The 21541-nt window shown below is 42.0% G+C and overlaps 1 protein-coding gene across 3 annotated transcripts in view; it reads right to left on the minus strand.

Moving 5' to 3' along the window:
• The window catches only part of ANKRD55 (ankyrin repeat domain 55), a 42169-nt gene extending 22294 nt beyond the window's left edge, over positions 1 to 19875 (minus strand). For 2 of the 3 annotated variants that reach the window (XM_081943715.1, XM_081943713.1), the window contains exons 1-5: positions 18807 to 18869; positions 10822 to 10944; positions 6207 to 6337; positions 4996 to 5105; positions 734 to 794 (exon numbers count right to left, since the gene is read on the minus strand). In XM_081943715.1, coding sequence (XP_081799841.1) covers positions 734 to 794; positions 4996 to 5105; positions 6207 to 6337; positions 10822 to 10944; positions 18807 to 18858 — 477 coding nt within the window. In that variant the 5' untranslated portion in view covers positions 18859 to 18869. Of the gene's footprint in view, positions 1 to 733; positions 795 to 4995; positions 5106 to 6206; positions 6338 to 10821; positions 10945 to 18806; positions 18870 to 19774 lie in introns of those variants that run through there. The other variant, XM_081943714.1, reaches the window with a different exon arrangement.
• Between the last annotated feature and the right edge of the window lie 1666 nt (positions 19876 to 21541).

Consider the following 21541-nt stretch of genomic DNA (forward strand, 5'->3'; position numbering starts at 1 on the left):
TTCTCCAAACTCCTCTGCTCTGGTAATGAAATGTTCCAAATGAACAAGCTCAGAGAACAAACCACCACCACCATTTACCACCCGAGCTACAAATATTTTCCACATTTCTAATTGGTTATAAAGAAAAAGAGTTTTTCTTCTTAAGAATAAAATAGATATATCCTAATAAGAATAAGATGCCTTGGCATAGAAGTTACTTTGTGAAAAATTGTTCCATTTTTCTATTCTTTTAAATAGCTCTAATGGAGTAAGGATATGCACAAGTAGACTTTCTCATACTTTCTGTAGTTACTCTAACTTCAGCACGCGATAGTTTTCACACTATGCTCTCCATGTTTCCTGCTTAAAAGTGGCAGGAAACGCCTATCAGTTTTTAGCAATTGCAGCCAGAAGATTCTATTTCCTAGAAAAAGATGCGTAATCTAAATGGTTGCTCTTTCCTCCTTCTCTTCCACTGCTCCATTTCTTTTGCTGTTGCTGCTGTCATTCATTTATCTATCAAATTCTGCTTAGGACAAACTGAAAGGCACACTGCAAACAGGGCAGCTTGCTAGCTTTTTTTTGCCTTTCATGATGTACTTCGGTCCAGAAAATAATACTCACCAGAATGCTAAATAGTATGAGTTGATTTTAGATCTTTTAGCATGAGTCACAATCTTCGGGGACCACATTTTAAAGTATATCCTAAATTCTACATTATGGAATACATTTGGGTGTAGATTTTATTGCTTACCTCATTATCCTGATGATTAATTTCACTTCGATCTGACTGCTGAAGCAAGACAGATAAAAGCCTATGGAGAACAAAACGATATTCAATGCATTACAGGTAGTCCTCGACTTACTACCAACGAAGTTACAATGGTGCTGAAAAAAATAATTTGCAAACTGTCTTCACACTTAACAATCATCACAGTTCCCCACACTTATATGATCAAAATTTGGGTGACATGTATTATGACATTTGCAACACCCTAAGGTTATGTGATTGTCATTTACAGCTTCCCAGGGAGCTTCCAACAAACTAAGTCAAATTCACTTCAAGCTGGATTCACTCAAGCATAGCAAAAAAGATTGTAAAATTAGGTATGTCTCACATAACGAGTGCATTGCAGAACAACAGATGTTCCGATCCCAATTGTGGTCCTAAGTCAAAGACTATCTGTGTAATACATTATAATCCAATATATCATAAACAAAAGTTCCCTGAGGATGGGCTCCAGCAAGAATCTGAAAGCTTGTAAGACTAAATCTCTGGCCCTGGTGACTGATCCAGATTGGATCCTGCATCATAAACAAAATTCAATGGCATTTGCATAGTTTTATTTTGATCCTTTTTTGCCACTTAGGGTTCTAGCATCAATGGGACCACATAGATGAAAAGAATCTTATGACTCTGTGTGTATATTCTGTGTGTGTATATTCTCTGTGTGTATGACTCTGTGTGTGTATATTCCAGCATAACTCTGGAATGCCTCGAGCAATTTCAACCAAACTTGGTACCCAGATGACTTACTCTCTGGAAACAAATACTGTGGGGGTTAAGACACCCCTAACACACTTCAGGGTGTGTGTTCTGTTAAGATACAGCCTGTTGTGCCTTAAAATGGCATCTACTGTACTGCTGTAAATGGCTTCTACTGTGCAGCGCAGTGGAGTTTCCATGGTAACGGCTTCACACTACTCCACAAGGGGGCTCCTTCTGGTAAGGGGTAAAATCCAACATTAGAAATTATGTTTGGTCCAGACATTTTCCCCTTATAAATAAATACTTGTGCAATGCCTGGTTATCAACTAGTAATTTTTTAAAAAGCAAGATGTTTGAATTTACATAAGATTTCAAGGAATAGTTCCATTACAAGCTTCCCCTCATTTATTTTTTATTACCCTTAAAGCTAACACGTTTATTATTGCATGAGTTTTCATGACTTAATTCACTATATTAGGTATCTAAAATATGATGAATTATACAAGCATTTATGTGTTCATGTGTTTCTGTGTGTGCATGAGCATCTATTAAAACTGCACAGATCTGCTCAAACTTAGATTCTAGGTGGTCATGTCTTGAAGTGATGGCTAACCTTTTTGTCGTTGTGTGCCAAAAGCACACACAACAGAACACATGTGCATGCCCACACCCATAATGCAATGCACGTGTAACACCCCCCCATGCCCCCTACCCCCTGCGCATGCATGTGTGACCACCCCCACTCCCTGCCTCTCCATGCATGTGTTCATGACCCCCCCACAGCCCATTTTGGACCTAGCGGGCCTTCCTGCAGCCTTCTGGGATCAAAAATGAGCTGCGGGGTTGACGCACCCCCCGCGCTCCATCCCTCCCTCCCCGTGTGACCCCCATGCATGCACATAGATCTCCCGCATGTGCCCCGCCTCCTGCACATGCGTTGCAGAGATCCGAAAATCAGCTGGCCAGCGGAAGGCGTGTGCACATGCGCAGTGGAGCTGAGCTGAGGCAACTTGTGCCCACAGAGAGGGCTCTGTGTGCCACCTGTGGCACGCGTGCCATAGGTTTGCCATCCCAGTTATAGGTTTTCTATCTTCTTTATGGATCTCTAAAACTATATAGAACAAAATAAGCATTACAAAGTAAGTATAAATAAATATATTTACTTCAACTGCAGCATTAACATCAAAAGTCAGTGTTTCTTGGCATTTAATCGGGATGTCTTAGGGCTGATTTTTTTTTAAAAAAAATTGTTATTGGCATTATGATTACTATCAATCTCCTCATCAGTGTTATCCCTGGCCTACCGCTCTTGTTATTGCTTTCTGCAGTGAGATTTCCTGTTTTACTCAACTTGCAATGGTCAGGTTGAACAAAGATAAAGAGAAAAGCAAATATACAGGTTGAGGAACGGTGGCACCTCAATAGCATCTTCCAGTAAGAGCGTGATCTGATTCAGAAGTACTAATTTTGTTGACTTGGGTTGACAGGAAATGAAATGAGCAGCTGGCCTACTTCCGTTCTGACCAGAGGTTTACCTGTTACCATGGGGATTGTAGAAATTTTATTTTGCAGGGATCCCAGTATTCTGCTGTTAAAGCAAATATCTTTTCTAAATATCACTGGTTCATTTTCTGTAAACATTTTTATTTAATAATAGTGTTATTGCGATAGTGTTGAAAACTTCAAAGCGTACCATTCAACTGATGCAGAAAGAAAAATGGAAATGACAGGAAATTAACAAAATGCCGATGACACTAAGAAAAACTAAGATGTGGCTGCAAACAGTGAATTAAGCATCATGGATGGCTGCACATGTAATTTTCATCCATATCAATGCAATTTTCATAGATATCATCTATCTTTTATCAAATGTTTCTTCTAAATTCTTATTTTTGGCATATATCTCAACATTTGATGTATACATTATGTATGTAAAATATAAGTGCACAGACTAAATTTAAGTCATGTGCATAGAATTAAATAAATAATACCAGGCAAATGGAACATATTGGTCAGTAACTTCTACATCTTTTGCTCTTAATCATGCTGACTGGAGCTGAAGAGAGTTCAGATCCAAAAGATCTGGAGTTTTTGTACCAAGTTTTTATCTCTGGTTAATACTGGTTAATTCCTTTCCTACTTATAGCTTATAGCTGGATAATTGAGGTGCAGTTGATTTACGGAGGCCTCCTATTAACCAGAAGGTGACTAATTTAGGGATGAACCAACTCAGTAAACCACTTTAAGTTTGAAGGTTGCCCAACGGATTATCTCCAGTTTCTGCCTATTTCTGCTCAACCATAAACTGAACACGGTCTTTTTCTGGATGGACGTGTGCAGATGGTGTATGCTAGGCTGATGGCCATGCGCTCTCCGCCGTTGTGTGTGTGTGTGTTCAGCGGTACCATTTACACAAGTCCGCTTCAAAATCCTTTCGCTTCCTTTCCACTACTTTGTTGCAGCCAGATTGGCATTGACAAAGTTTTTTTCTGTGGTCTTTCTCATTCATCAGGTGATAGGATCATAGCTGTAGTTAGGACAATCGCAAACTTTTGCAGAAGTTTGCTGATGGTTGGTGGTAATGTTACTAGCCATACGGGTGTATTAAAAACTGCTTTTTTAAAAAAGTGCATTTCTGAATTAAGCTTGTACAAGATCACCATTTAAAAAAAAAAGAACTATAAAGTTATATAATTACTTTTGTGGCAGAGCTGAAAAATAGTTTATATTTAATGAGGGGAGTGCTTTTTGATCTTCTCTCACACAGTTCTTTCTTTAATTGGATAAAATAAGGCATTTAAAGTGTATTTGTGTTTGTGTTTTTGCAAGAACCGCCTGACTGTATGTCAGTATGTTGATGTTGGTTGCACACATTGCAGATGCAAATCCCATCCATTGGAGTAGCACTTAGCAATAGCACTTAAAGTTACATACCGCGTCACAATGTTTTACAGTCCTCTCTAAGCGGTCTACAGAGTCAGCATATTGCCCCCAACAATCTGGCTTCTCATTTTACCGACCTGAGAATGATGGAAGGCTGAGTGAACCTTGAGCCTGGTAAGATTTGAACCGTCAAATTGCAGGCAGTCGGCAGTCAGCAGAAATAGCCTGCAGTACTGTACCCTAACCACTGTGCCACCAAGGAGTTAAACAGTTGAAATAAAATGGGGGTTACACATGGATATCTCTTGGCCATACCCTGATTAACAGTCTCAGAGATTTCTCTGAAGAAAAAGAAAGGGATGATAACTGCCTGGGATCTATTGCTCCAAACCCCTAGTACATTAATAGCACAATAGCTATGAAATTCAGTAATTCTTTATCTGTTTAACTGATATCCCAGGTTGCTTAAGACTAATAGAAAAGCATAATGACTAACATTTTGATTAGATAGAATCTAATTGGAATTCTCATCTTACTCTACTGTGTGGATTGCCTAGGGGAGGTGATGTTACTCATGCAATACAAGAACGTGTATTAGGGAACACTGTTAAAAAAATATCTCTGAGTAGCTTCAAGAAGGATACCTGACATTGGGGTCAGCAGTGGCAGCATGGAGAGGTAATCTTCCATTTTTATCTGGGATGTTCTGTCTGGCTCCATTTCTTAGCAGGCTAACACAACCCTCAAGCCATCCCTGAAAATAGAACCAAGTTTCATTTATTCAGAAAATCTTGGATACCCAGTAAAGATTCTGCATTGAATTTCCACCCTTCTTCCCCAAATTAGTGGGCACATTCATGTTACCCCATGGTCAATGTGGTACCACACAGAGCAAGTTAACTCATGCATTGTCTAACGTTAGATAACCCCGCACAAACCAAGGCTATATCCTGTTTACAGGATAATTGTCATCGTAGTCTGATACCTTAAATACCATTGTGGTGACTGACTGGCTGATCTTTCTCATATTTTGTTCATTGTTGTTTTTACTGTAGGATTAAAAATAAATCCCATGCAATCTGACTGGTCAGAGCTACTGCAGTAAGTTGAGGGAGACTTTGCCCTTTTCCTTCCATGTAGATTTATTTAACTGGTTTACAGAAGGATATTTTTGCAGCACTGGAGTATCGGGAGAATAGTTAGACATTTCAGTCTATAGGTAGTCAGTGCTGTTCACAAAACAGTGTGGGTAGAAATTATCTGAACTACTTCTGCACTCCACCCAAGAGAAAGAAACAGAATATATTTCCAGTGAAGCTCCATGACTAAAATAATACATTATACGTCTTTTGAGAAACTTTAACATATTTCTCTCTGGCTTTGTCTCTTTCACTTTCTCTCATAGATTATTAATTAAACTAAATATAGTTTTTATTGGACAAAATAAATATTTTACTTCAAAAATAATATGTGATTTATATTGGGAAAAAAGATGATAATCTTTATTGTCGTTTTTTACTGTGAGCACACTGGCATGTATTAAAAATGAAATTTTGTCACCCACTCTCGAAAGAAAATATATAAGTACCCATACCCATACATGTACACACATATATACATATACATATACATACACACACACACACATTATATACACGTATACACACACACACACACACACACACACACAACACACATACACACACACACAAAATTGAGTAAGATTTTCTAGGTCTTATTTAATCAGTAACTTCTTTCGTTAGACCTAACTCCTGGCTCTAATAAAGAATAATCATTTCACTATTTCAGCTCAACACTTCCCCAAAACAATGTGTAAGACAAGGAAATTCTGTACCAGATAGGTTGCCAAAGATAAACTAGTGCGCCCGCGGGCATCTTGAGTGTTAATATTGGCTCCCATCTTTAGCAACAATTTCACTGTATCAAGTTGGCGCCCTGAAATGGCATGCATCAAAGGGGTAGAGCCTTGGAAAGAAAATAAAATGACATAAACATGAAACATTTTCTTAGTACAAAAAGTACAGTATTGTGTAGTCACCTTGTCCCTTGTTTCAGCAAGCGTTTGTTGGGGATTTAGCTAGCGAAGTTGTTTCTATTCCTCTTTTATGTTTGAACAATTAGTCAACTTCAATGCAACAATAGCTGTACCTACATGAAGGCCAAAGAGGCCAAAGTTAAGAGAGGGTCTTAGAATACAGGATCTTCTGACCTTTACTTTAATTGATATATCAAGCACTTCTTTTTAAAATAAGAATTTATATTGATAATAAGTCTGTTACTTATCAAGAAATTCCAAATCCACTTATTATCTGGATTAATTTTATTATAAATCTCCCTTGCAGTTTTTCAATTTACTCCAACTCCAATTTACTCTACCTTTACAGCAATCCTTTCATTAAAGGAGATCCAGTTTCAACTCCATATTTTCACATTCAACCACAGAAATTCATGGGGTGACTTGATTCAACCTAACCTACTTCTGAGAGCCATTGTTATGAGAGATTAAGTGGAGAAGGTAGTGTGCCACACCTACCCCCCAAAGGAAAGGTGGAATAGATATCAAATGAATGAACAGTTAAATAGTCAATAAATTAACTAAACCACAGTTTAGCATGTGTTCAGATATGCAAACTATGGAATGTGGGAGAATTTGGCTTTAATTCTTGCTTGGAATCACTACTTTCTTACTTTTATATTGATGAGACATATGCACTGATTAAAACAGATTAAAACAGGCTATATTAACTCATATATCGTATATACAGGGTAGTCCTTAACTAATGGCTATAATTAGGACCAGAATTTTCATTGTTAAGCAGGATAATAATTCAGTGAATTGTACTTGATTTTACCATCTTCTTTGCCACAGTTGTTGAATCATTGCAGCTGTTAAGCAAATGAGACAATTATTAGGCGAATCCAACTTCCCCCATTGCTTGCTTGACGGAAGCTGGCTGGAAGAGCTGCAAATAGCAAATTACATGATGCTGCCACCATCATAAATACTTACTGGTTGCCAAGTGCATGAATTTTGATCATGTGACCATGGGGATGTTATAACAATCTTACACGCGAGGACCAGTTGTAAATCACTTTTTAGTGCCATTGTAACTTCATATAGTTGCTAAACAAACCGTTGTCAGATGTACAGTATATGTACCTACAGCCAGCTTTTAGGCTGGGGTATAGCCCTAAGATGACATTAATAGTATTTTGGTAGGTTTGAGGTGTATCTATGCTGGTCCTCCTTGATCTGAAGTTATTAAAGTGGTCTCTTCCATATTTGGCTTAAGAGGATAAGAAGGAGAGATTGTTTTATGCCAGTTCTTCTCTTTAATCTTAGTCTGACTCCAGATGCTTGAGAAGAGGTACGTCTAGTTCCAAGATTCTGTTTTATAGGGCTCTCGGGGTTCAACACTCCTCCCATTGCTAGTTAAAGCCTATATGTAGCCTCTTGGTGAGAATATTCATAAGCACATAGAATCTGGTACACCACTTTCTGTTTTTCTGGAGAGGGGATGGTGGCCATTATTTTTCCTCTGTCGAATCTCATAGACTATCTATTTGTCCTGGACAACATCTTCCTTTTCATCTTTTGCTTATTGATTGCTAATCTCTTGCCGGTCACATCTACCCGACCCACTAGAGTGGGAGGCAAGGAATGTTGCATGTCCCATCCCCATCTGGTGGGACCCAGAAGAAGGGAGTTCTCCATGGTGGCTCCCTCTCTCTGGAACATCATCCCCCCACTCTAAACTCTTTCAGAAGACGCTGAAGATATGGTTCTTTCAGTGGCCCTGGGGAACTCAGAGCGGGATCTATAAATCCCTTCATTTATTTATCAGCAAAAAAATTATAAAACAGGAGCCGGGCGTGCACCACAGGCGCGCGCGCTGCACACACATGTGCAGCCACCACCTCGGCGGAGCGTCACGCAGGCGCTGTACACTATGCACGTGTGCGCAGATGGCCTGTTTCCTTCCAAATACAGGTAAGGAACGTGGGAGGGCGGGCAGGCCCTCCAAAGCACTGGTGGCTGCTGCTTCCGGCAGGCACCGGTACACGCGTACCTGGGCGAACCTCCTGCAACCCACCACTGACACACGCACACACACACACACACATACACACTGCCTTCTGAAACAGTATATATGTATCTTTGCCTGCAAGGATTGCGGCTTCAAAACTGCACAGAGAGCAAACAGAACAAATCGACAGCAAAACTTTGAAATGTGAGGCAGACTCATGTTTGTTTATGTTCTTCTAATTGGTTTCTGTTTCAGGCAGGCCTTTTAAACATGCTGACAAATCTCACACAGATTTTGTGGGCAAGGACGGTTACTTATTCCGGTGCTTAGATTTTTGAGCTGTCTCAGACAAGGGGAAGTAATAAATTTGCTTGCTTCCTTTTTTTTAAAGTTTCTGTTTTCTTTTGTGTATTACATGTCCCTCACCCCTACATATACTAGGGAAGTCTATATTGTGACCCAGAAGCTCAAAAATACTCGGGAGTGTACAGGATGGAGTTAGAAGAAAAAAAAACCCAGTCAAGATAGCTGTTGCAATGTTGCAATCAAAACCACTTTTTTAATGGGTGCTATATATGTGGCACACATAAAAAACAGGTGTAGTTTTAGTTTCCTATTTTCTGCTTTTCTTAAATGACCTCAAATTGTTAGTATGAAAAAAGAGCCAGAGAATCTGCCACTTTCTCCTAAATTGTTTTTGCATCAACAAGATCCAGATATTTATTTATTTACTTCTTAATGGAGAGTTGCTTCACCTGTTAATAAGTGTAATATTTGGCTTGCCACAAAACTCTAATGTGTATCTTTTCCTCATTGGCCTTTTGGCCCCCTTAACTGACTAGTGTTTTTCAGCAAGCTGTGATTCAGTTGTATGTGATCTCCAAACTGGATATTTGCTGCCTCTTGGAACAGGCCACCTTAAAAATAGAGGTGTGAACTCAGACTTAACATGTCTGAACACCTCAATTCCAAATACTTCAAACACTCTGGAAGTCTTGGTTCCATATTGGCATGGAATTGTATATCACCACTTGCTCTCTGTGGCTACAATGTTCAATGTAATTACCGTATTTTTCAAAGTTTAAGACGCACCGGAGTATAAGACGCACCAAGATTTTGAAGAGGCAAATTTAAAAAAAGTTTTTGCACTCTGCAGGCCTCCCAAGCCCTCTGCACGTCCATTTTTGCGAAGGGGGCGGGGTTTGGGGAGGCCAAAAATGCTGTGTTCAATGTATAAGATACACCCAGATTTTCACCCCCTTTTGGGGGGAAAAACGTGCATCTTATACTCCAAAAAGTATGGTACATATTTTCAAATGTGTCACTTAGAATTATTGAAATTAAATACCATTAAATATTTGTACATAAATACTTTCTAGCCCTGTTTTATAATATGTCATTTGCCAATTTTTGTTCCATTAGCTCTGGGTAATCAAAAGCATTTTTGTATCCATTCTCTGGAAGCAGCTGATGCTAACTAAATGCTTCCTAGAATTTATTATGACTACTCCAGCTGCTGCAATTCCTGCTTTGGTCAAAGCCTCTACTGTCCCTTAATATCATTAGACTAATCAGGAATGGAGTTATTTGGGGTGTCACAGGTTCGCAGTTTGACAGTTTATCATTGCTATCACTGCTACTATATAATCACAGGGGAACCTATTCTACAAATGAGCAGCCAATCAGGATGGGCTGCCACATTTGTGATGCAAAATATAGACCACGGGTGTCAAACTCAATCGCATCATGGGATGTTGTGGGATGTTTCATGACTTTTTTGCCTTTGCAAAGCCGGGGTGGGCATAGTCTCTGCATGATGCCTCCGGCCCACAGGCCGCCAGTTTGACATCCCTGATATAGACAAATAAGTACCTGCATTACAGTTGCTAAAGGTTCTGAAAAATGCACAGCTACTCCTATACCTTTTCAAGAATGGGGAGCCATTGCAGCATGGTGGCTAGACTATTGGAATGGGATTGGTGGGAACTTCGGTAGGTTATGGAGATCACTGGGTGATTTTGGGCCAAACCCTTTCTCTAGCTGAATCCAACCAAACAACTTGTGGTTGTGATGTTAAAGACAGACTATACATGTCTAAGTGCAAGCCATCATCAAACCTTTGGTTTCCTTCCTCCCTCAGAGTTGTAGAAAAAGCTTACAATGCCAATGGACAGGGTTGGCTTTCAAGACATATGATTCTGATAAACCCTTGTTATTTCACATTTTTTGACACTTATGATTTCAAGTCTGTTATATTGATGACACATTTTACTAAACAGGAAATATAGTAAAAGATTGTGCAATGAAGCTGTAAATAACAGTGTTTTGAAAAATCCCCATGACTTTTTTTCTGTAACATAGAAGATAGTCATATCAAAACTGGGGCTACAACAATAAAACCATAGGAATCAGATACCTTACCCTCAGTATCACAGCATTCTAATATTGAAGGATCTTCACGGATGACAGTAGTTAAAGTATTAATATCTCCATTAGCTGCTGCTTGATACACCAGAGTTAGGTCAATTTCTTCTGCCGAATCGCCTGTGAAAATGAATGTTTGCATTAGAATGAAGACTCCTGTCTCTTTCAAAAAAAGGAAATAACCATGTTTAATAGTGAAACAAGAAGATCCAACTTTGAAGATCTATGGAACCAAACAATCTTTATGGATTCTCCTTCCTCATTCTTCTCTCTATTTTGGCACAACTTCCTTCTGAATCTAGGAACCTATACTGCATGACCTAAATATAGGAGAGAAAGGGATTTCTAAATGAAAAGGTATTTAGCATCACTTATAGCGTAAAGCAGGAAATCTAACTTGGATCTCAGCACTCTGTGCTGTAGTAAAATCTGAACCAATTTGGGACATCCTGTTTTTCCACAAACAGAAATATTTCAGGTTCTGCCTATTTGATTCTTTCAGAGACATCTCATTTTTAGCCAAAGCCTGGCTGGCTAAACAGGTTTTTTTTTTTTTTTAAAAAAAACAAATCAAATAAAGGAGAAATTTAGAGAGTTAGAAGGACAGTAAACAATACTGTTCCTTTTTACTTGAGATATCCCCAAATTCTATATTAGTCGCAAAGGGGAAACTCACAACAAGATTGCTGAACTCAAATTTAGGACAACCCTTCTTAGAACGAAGTGGAAGGTATGCTTTCCTTGCAGTTAAATCAAAAGGTAACCTAGCAACTAATGTTGTTTCATTTTAGAGAAAAACAGTCCTATGTACTCTGGTCTTTGAACAGTATTCATATTCAGAGTGCACTGTGTGATTATCTCTTTTCCACTTGAAAGATAAACACATGGAAAAGAAAAGAATCAGACTACACAATTGGTAGCATTCACTGAATATGCATTTTCAGGATAGCATGGATAAGCAAAAGATATTTTGCTTGCGCAAAGTAGCTCCATGCATCTTGGTGCTTTATGTGATTGGAATACCATGTGATAGCAATTTATAGTTTTGACTGCAGGAAGCACCTTATATACGTTGGGTTCTCTCACGGTGTTTTCACTTTCAAAGCATAAGCAATGAGATGGAACCTCATGGCATTGCATAGACCAATGATCGCCAAATGAAACAGAAGATACTCAAGACCATATTCTGAGGCTACTTTCTTCACACACTTTAACAATTGCAGATGGCTGTGACAAGGAAAGAGACGGTGGCTCAGTGGCTAAGATGCTGAGTTTGTCGATCAGAAAGCTTGGCAGTTCAGTGGTTTGAATCCCTAGCGCCACCCATTCACAGCTAAAAGGAGCGTTGTGTCATTTCCCCTGCTTTTTCTATGGTTGGTATTATCCATTCTTTAAAGCAGATTTGAACTGGATAGAGACATGAAGGCGAACCTGTGGCACGTGTGCAGGAAGTTGCCTGCAGAACCATTTCTCAGTGCATGCGAGCCATCACCTGTTGCTCTTCCAGGTTCCAGCACGCTGACCAGCTGGTCTTCACACACGCGGTAGCGCCGGAAACCAGAAGAGCAACTGCCCGGTGCACATGCACGCCCCGGGAAGATGATCGTCTGGGTTCCGGCGCATGCCTGCACACCAGCCACCTGTGCATGAAGACTAGCTGGCTGGTGTGCATGTGTGCGCTGGAAACCGGAAGATCATCTTCCTGGGGCACGCATGCGCACCGGGCAGCTGCTCTTCCAGTTTCTGGCGCTCTCTCTCTCTCTCCCATTTTGGCACTCAGTGCCGAAAAGGTTTGCCAACACTGGGATAGGAGATACTTAAATATATTTGTCTTTGATTAAAGGCAAATATACGTGTCCCAGGATAATGCTGTACTTGTTGCAGGATCCAATCTGGGTGGTCACTGGAACCAGAGGTTTAGTCTTCCGAGCTTTCAGACTCATGTCGGAGCCCCTCGTCAAGGAACTTCTCTTTAGCAGAATGAATTGTTTTTCTTTAAAGTGGGCTGCATAGTCAACCCATTTCTTTGGAAATGCGTATGAAAACATTACCTATGTTTGCTGTTTCAACATACTGTAATTAACTTCTATCACTTCAATTAACTGGCAGGAGCTTTCATTAACTGGGCACCAAGAGCATAATTGCAAACAAATTTCCAGCTATGCCTTGCTCTGTACTTTTGGGCAACAAGTGGCAATTTATTTCAGCTGGAGAAGTGATGGAATTATACAGGAATTTATTATAACTCTCTGCTGCTGCTAGTGGACTTTATTTATTCTTTGTTTTAATTAATGCAGCTCAAAATAGTTTTCTTTTAGTGCACTTTACAATGGAAATAATAATAATTGCTCTTTGTATACGTGCCATGAAATCAGTGCCAACTGTTTAATAATAATAATAATAATAATAATAATAATAATAATAATAATAATAATAATAATAATAATAATAATAATAATTTTATTTGATTAGCCGCAACCCTCTCCCGAAGGACTCGGGGCGGCGTACAATCAAACGGATAAAAAATACACATAAGACAAACATATATACAAGAGAACAGAGACATATACATATGTGCATGGAGGAGGATGGACTTAAGTGAAAGACAGTTAAAAATACAATTTAAAATCCCCTAATAAAATTACCAAATTAAAAACCCCATCAGGAGCGTTACGAAGTTATGGTCGAGCCAGGCCAGCTATTTGGAAAAGGTGGGTCTTGAGCTTGACACAGAAGGAGCGGAGGTCAGTAGTAGTCCTAATATCCGGGGGGAGGTCATTCCACAGGGCTGGGCCCGCCACAGAGAAGGCTCTGCTCCTAGGCGCCGCCCCATGGCACTGTCTGGTAGACGGCACCTGGAGAAGTCCCTCTCTGTGCGAGCGGATGGGTCGTAGGGATGTATGGGGCAGAATACGATCCCGCAGGTAACTAGGTCCTGAGCCATGGAGCGCTTTAAAGATCGTAATCAAAACCTTGAAACGCACTCGATAGACCACAGGAAGCCAGTGCAGCTCGCGCAGGAGAGGTGTCACATGGGAGTACTTGGTACTCCCCATAGTCACCCGTGCGGCCGCATTCTGGACCAACTGCAGTCTCCGAGTGCATTTCAAGGGAAGCCCCATGTAGAGAGCGTTACAGTAGTCCATGCGAGACGTCACCAGCGCATGGGTGACTGTGCGTAAGGCGTCCCGGTCCAATAGGGGGCGCAATTGGCGCACCAGGCGAACCTGGTGGAACGCCCCCCTGGCCACGGCTGTCACATGTTCATCCATGGACAGCCTGGCATCCAGGAGGACGTTGAATGCCCCCAATGGCCAGAGATGGAATTATCTGGTTGAACCGGGGGGCCGGAACCCACAGCCACTCCGTCTTGGAAGGGTTGAGCCTGAGTCGGTTGTCATCCATCCAGACCCGTACGGCTTCCACACACCGGGACATCACTTCGATGGCCTCGTTGGGGTGGTTCGGGGTGGAAATGTACAGCTGAGTATCATCAGCGTACAGATGATATCCCACCCCGAAACCACGGATGATCTCACCCAGCGGCTTCATGTATGTGTTGAACAGGAGCGGCGAGAGGACCGACCCCTGTGGCACCCCACAAGTAAGGGGGCTTAGGGTCGACCTCTGCTCCCCTGCCAACACACGTTGCGTCCGGCCGGAGAGGTAGGAGCCGAACCACCGCAAAACGGTGCCCCGGACCCCCAACCCCTCCAGTCGGTGCAACAGGATACCATGGTCGATGGTATCAAAAGCCGCTGAGAGGTCTAATAGGACCAGGATAGAGGAGCAACCCCTATCTCTGGCCCTCCAGAGATCATCTACCAACGCGACCAAGGCCGTCTCAGTGCTGTGCCCAGGGCAAAAGCCGGACTGGCGCGGATCTAGATAATCATTCTCCTCCAGATGTCGTGGGAACTGAGAAGCCACCACACTCTCTACAACCTTCGCCAAAAAGGGAAGGTTGGAGACAGGACGATAATTGGCCAGCTCCGTAGGGTCCAGGGAAGGCTTCTTGAGCAAGGGTCTCACCACCGCCTCTTTCAAGGTGGCCGGGAGAGACCCCTCACCCAACGAAGCGTTCACTAGGCCCAGGAGCCAGTCGCGTGTAACCTCCCAGGAAGCCAGTACAAGCCAGGAGGGACACGGGTCCAGCAAACATGTGGTAGGTCGCAGTCGTCCACGCAATCTGTCCAAATCCTCGATGGCAACCAAGTCAAACTCCTCCCAAAAAGGTTTCTCAAGACTCGCCACTGGCGTCTCGACTGGGCCACTGAAGGGGACCCAATCCTTCCGGATTTGAGCGACTTTATCCAGCAGATATTTCCCAAACTCCTCTGCTCTACCCTGTAGAGGGGCCTCCCGCGGCCTCTGAAACAGAAGGGAGCGGGACACCCGAAACAGGGCGGCAGGGTGGTTCTCTGCGGATGCAATGAGAGCGGCACAATATTGACGTTTGGCCGTTCTCAATGCCACTAGGTACGTCCTTAAATGGGCTCGTACCTGTGCTCGGTCCAATTCGGATCGGGAGGATCTCCAACGACTCTCTAGGCATCTCTTGCGGCGCTTCATCACCCTTAGCTCCTCGGTGAACCAAGGAGCCAGGGTGGATCGTTGCCGCCGGAGAGGCCGCAAAGGCGCCACCCGGTTCAAGGCCCCGGTAGTCGCATTATTCCACGCGGCCACCAGGTCCTCTACCCGAGGGCGGGTCAGGGCTGCAGGAGGTGGCCCAAGCTCCGTCTGGAACCTGTCTGGTTCCATCAAGCGCCTGGGGCGGAACCATCTAGTGTTTTCCGGTTCCGCCTCCCCGCAGCGAGGGGTAGCACCAGGGAAGTCAAGTCGGAGGAGTGAGTGATCTGACCATGATAGAGGAGTGATGGTTAAATTCACTCCTCCCAGATCACTCAACCACTGGCGAGAGACAAAAACGAGGTCCAAGGTGTGACCTCCCTCGTGTGTCGGGCCCTGAATCATTTGAGTCAGGTCCATGGCTGTCATGGAAGCCATGAACTCCCGAACCCCCTCTGATGCTTCTCCCACCGACGGCAGGTTAAAATCCCCCATTACTAAAAGTTTGGGGGTCTCAACCGCCACCGATGAGATTAGCTCGAGGAGCTCAGGCAGGGTCGCTGATGTATGGCGGGGAACCAGGTATACTATCAGCAGGCCCAACTGCCTCCCAGGGCCCCATTTCACAACAAGGGATTCACATCCGGACGTCTGTGGCACAGTGGACTCCCTCGGCTCTAAGTCCTCCCGGATAATCACTGCTACCCCACCGCCCCTCCCCCGGGCCCGTTAATGACCATAAGGATGGATTTTCTAGAAATGACTATTAAAATACAATAATTCCTTAACAAAGGAGAAGGAAACCAGAACAAGCAAAATTATTCATGCATAACACTCCCCCAGAATATCCATGTACCCAGGGGTGGGCTTCAAAATTTTTAGCAAGGAGTTCTCTGCCGGGTTGTTGGGTGGGTGTGGCCATGGTGGGTGTGGCCTAGACCTTCCTGCACCACAGTGGGGGGGGGAGCTTTTTTGCCCTCCCCAGGCTCTAGAGCAGTGGTTCTCAACATGTGGGTCGGGATCCCTTTGGGGGTCGAACGACCCTTTCACAGGGGTCGCCTAAGACCATTGGAAAACACATATTTTCAAAAAAAATATGGAAAACATAAAATAATTTTATGGTTGGGGGTCACCACCACATGAGGAACTGTATTAAAGGGTCGTAGCATTAGGAAAGTTGCGACTCACTGCTCTAGAGACCCCCTAGAGTTCTGGCCTTCCCAAACTTCTGTGTACGCCCTGCACTTATTTGCATCCAGAACGGGATGCATGGTGACTCCTGGAAGGGAGGGGCTGGGGTGGGCGGGGCCATCCAGGAGTGGGATTTGGGGGTTCTCCAAACTGCACAGAATCTTAGCTAGAAGTTCCCGAACCCCTGCGAACCCCCAGCAGCCCACCCCTGCAGGTATCTCCACCCTGTTTTCCTTCCCATAACACAACTCTGGCCAGAGTAACAGTCCAAAAGAAAAGGGGTGCTAGAAGAAAGCTTAAGTCAATCTAACAGTGGGTTCTTTAAAAATCTCTCTTTTAAAAAAATGGGGGAATGGGAAGGATATACTAAGTCACCATTATCCTTTATATTAACATTAATTATTGGTCTTTTAAAAATAGATATGAAGGTTAGCGGAGCCACAGGGAAAACATGAACACGATGTATATTCCCTATGAAAACCTTTTCCTTTTGTGCATTATAGGGAAAGGAGAGCAGGAATATCAAAGAGTTATCTGACTTGACCAGCATTAACATTTAGCATTCCTGGATACCTGCAAAGATGTGAGTCACCAAAAATCACTGTTGATGACAGTTTTAGCCTTCCCACTTTCTCAAAGTTCTGATATTTATATTTTCCATTATGACTTGGAATTATCCTCCAAGAAAAGTATACAGCTCGTGGTTTTAATCTGTTAGCATTCTGTTCAAAGCATTATTGTTACTTTTCTTTGCCACTCTGCTAGTAAGTCTACCAAGAACTGTAAGAGGGTTCTATGGTGATGCCATTCTCCGTGCCTTTCTGTTCTTGCTGCTTTGTGAATAAGAAGGTCCCTCAACATGTGCATAACTGTTTATTAAATGGTCATGAATCTGTATTGTATAAATAGCCTTACACATGTTTTGCATAGCAGTTCGAAAGCATGTAAGAATGCAAGTAGAAAAATAGGGACCATCTTTGGTGGGAAGGTAAGGTTCCTTACGTCTTCAGCATTTAGTCATGCTGGCCACATGACCACGGAGACGTCTTCGGACAGCGTTGGCTCTTCAGCTTTGAAATGGAGATGAGCACCACCCTCTAGAGTCGGGAACAACTAGCACATATGTGCGAGGGGAACCTTTACCTTTATCTATGAAAATCAGATACATGTTCCTAATTGCTATTCACACCCCCACCACTGTTACTCCATTATTCATATACTGTAACAACAGTCATGGGGCTTCAGGATTGTGTTTGGTAAGGTTGAGGATTTGGCTGGAGCATGAAAACATGTTGCTTGAGTAATATAAATGCTTACATTTCAAACTGTATGTTTCTTGGATAGATATAAGCCACTGGGAACCTCAGGAAGTGAGCCATCAAAATAACAAATAATAAAACAAAATGGGAGTGATATTTGGTGCAATAAAATGCCTATGCAAACTGCATGGCCATCACATATTTTTATTTTGTACAAACTAACTTTGTTATATGTACTGTAATATGCAAGTACTGGTGAATCATAAAAAAGCACCAGCACAAAACAATGCAATGAAGAAAATATTGAAGTCAATGGTGGACTGCAGGACTATGGACCATAAAAAAGATGGGTTTCTCTCATTTGACTTCCTCTTTTAATACACATGAGAGAAGATTTATGCTTAAAAACAACAATAACATTTACAGATATTAATCCATGTGTTCAGTTCTGTTGCATGAAGTTTTTGTTGAGTAAAGGTAAAGGTTCCTCTCGCACAAATGTGCTAGTTGTTCCCGACTCTATGGGGCAGTGCTCATCTCTATTTCAAAGCCGAAGAGCCAGCGTTGTCTGAAGACGTCTCCATGGTCATGTGGCCGGCATGACCAAATGGCGAAGGTGTATAGAACGCTGTTACCTTCCCACCAAAGATGGTTCCTATTTTTCTACTTGCATTTTTACATGCTTTCAAACAGCTAGGTTGGCAGAAGCTGGGACAAGTAATGGGAGCTCACTCCGTTACACAGTGCTAGGGATTCAAACTGCCGACACATTTGATTACTCAGTGAGAGTATTGGGTACACACTCTGCATATGGTCTACTTGGCAGAGAATGGGGGAATCTCAGCTTTCTGAAACTGGGAGTAGAGAAATCCTTATCATGTTTGTCAATTCCCTTTTAGTGTGTGATTGTCTGTATCTAGATATAAAGTTCTAGATGGCAAAGATTGTAGTCTGTGTAATTACCTTGGTGTGATTCAGTGATTCGTATGCACACTTGCTCTTTACTCTTAGCCATGTCATGACAAATCCAAATTGCCCTTTGGACAGAATTAAATTGAGAAACCTTAGAATTGAAGGAACCGTGATGGCTCATATTAGCAACTAAATTAACAAGAGTCTACAAGAAGTAGCAGCGAAAACAAAAATATAGATAGCAAATCCCAAAAAATGTTGAAATGACAGGGGGGTGGGGAAAGAATAAAGATAGTTATGACAATCAGTCTGTAATGTTATTCCACAGTAGAAATCTAATCCTTTGATCAATTATATGAAAAGTTAGATACGAAATAGAATCAAGCACATAGTATAAAGATCTTAAACAGAAAACTGAAACAAAATTATCACTGCCCATCCCCCAAGAGATCATTACTACATCCATCTTAATTGTTCCAGAAAAGAAGTATGCTTATTTTAAGACTCAGCCAATTTAATTATGTATTTTAACACAAATATACCCAAACCGCCAATTTAAATAATTCTTCGAAGAAAATAATGAGTCCAGCCACACATTTTTCTATCACTTTCATATTGTAGTCTCAGAATAATTTATTACGATCAGGAAACACAATTGATTACTAATGACAAAACATAGGAGGCTGGTTTTGAATGGCACAGAAAATAATAAATGAAAGATAAGAACAAATGGCAGATACAGCCAGATTTCCTCCCCCACTCCAACAATGCACCAATTAACAATTTAGGCAGCAGACATAAATGGGTGATTTCAAAACACACTGCAGAAAAAAACAAAACTGCTTTTAAAACCAACAGGTCCAGAAAACCAAATCGGACAATTTAACTTGAAATTCATGTTCACCCCAGATTTTCCTATACAACGTAGAGCTTTTTGTACTGTGTTCATGAAATGCAACTATAAGATAGGAGACAAATATTCATGAATGAATCCTAGCATGAAAAAGCAACTATCTTACCTTTCTGATGATCGAACACCGATGAAGTGCTAAAATCCATGACTGATTCTGAAATCCCTACAGCTAGAGCCTCTATTTTATTAGTAAACAATGCATGTCTAGCAATTGCTGTTACCTGTCTCCTTTGATTTAATTCTGCCTTCTTCAAAAAAGACAAAGAATAGGAGTGTCAGCTATCTTTTACTGCCAATAGAGCCAATGGAAAACAAGCCTTGCAAATAGGTTAAAGCATTACAGTTTCATGGGTGGGAAAAAAAATCAAGCATTTTTACTCCTTTGCTTAGGAAGGGAGCTGCTGGTAGTGCAGCATCAGCTCTCAAAACGCTGTACTTAAACTGCAATCTCTGTGGATGAATGAGAGTCCACAATATCAGACGGAGCATGTGCAAAGCTTGCAATGCTATTTAAATTCTAATGTGGTTATTTCAGAGATAATAAGGTTCATGTGGTGATGGCAAAAAAAGTAAAATCCACTCTGGAGATTGCAAACATATGCCATCTGCTCATTACTACATAGTTTATTTCAGGAACAGACAATCTTTTACAGGATGGACAAGTATTTGTCTTTTCTTGTTTTATGGAAAGGGGGAGCAGAGAAGGCTACAGCAAGCAAGGGGTGATGTTGTGAAATTGACTAGGCCATGTCTTTTAAATGGATGGGGATGGGACAATCCACCTAGCAAGAAATAAGGAAGCACTGCAGTGGTACAAACAGTAATAGCTGCTCCCCAATAGCTGTGCTACGGAACCAGACTTTATAAAAATGCTGATCTGAGATTGTGAGGGTAGAGAGGGTAGCACAAATTCCACGGGGCTTCCAAAAGCCATGAACTATAAACTTGCTTTGTCATGCCCCCATCGGAGTCTGAATCTGAGATGGAAGATGAACAACTGACAGAGAGCGTGAGATTGGCTGTGAAGGAAAATGGGGAAGGGCAAAGTCAGGCTAGGCAGAGCAGGGGAGAGATAGAACAAGGGAGAAGGGGTTCAGATAAAGACCAAGGCCCACCCCCTCCTCATCCTAGGGCTTGCATGGAAGAATGCAGAAGAAAGCGACGTGGGCTGCGTGGTTTACGAAGAAGGAAATGGCCCCGTTTCCCTTCACAAGGCACACCTGGGGATGGAGTTTAAAGGAGGGGCAGTTGGGAAGGGCGTTTCTCAGGAACAAATGCTGAATTAAGAGTTGTGACCTGCATTCCTGGCATTCCTCCTGACTGTTTGAATTATAGTCGTGCTTCTGTGTGTTTATCTTGTCTTGCTGGAATTTTTGCTGCTTCTGGGACTCATTATTTTGTCCTGCTAGAGTGATTGATTGCAGTTATTCTGCTTACAGCATTTGGACTGGAGTATCTGCAGCCAGAAGCTGCTTCAGGTTTGTGGAAGAGCTTTTCTTCAGGTTGGAGAGTAAATGGGATGTTGGGGGCAAAGTTGGTGCCAATAAAGGGAGTCATACCAGTTCTCTGGCTTTGTTGCCTTTGTGCCACACTCCGGGTCATCACAGCTTTCTTCTCTAGTTGGAAGCATTTGAAGACAGTTACACATGTCTCTCATGGATTGGACTACCAAATTTTGTAGTTTCTTCTGTAAAATAAATAAAGGTAAAGGTAAAGAAGTCCCTGTGGATTTCGCTCTGCTATTTGTTGCCAGCTATAGGGGTGCTGCTCATTTCTGTTTCAAAGTAATTGAGTCTGAAGACATTTCTGCCGACATGTGGCCAGCATAATGTCATGGAGTGCTGTTACCTTCTAACCAAAATGGTACCTATTT

Source organism: Natrix helvetica (assembly GCF_964273705.1).
Source record: "Natrix helvetica genome assembly, chromosome: 2".
NCBI lineage: Eukaryota > Metazoa > Chordata > Lepidosauria > Squamata > Natricidae > Natrix > Natrix helvetica.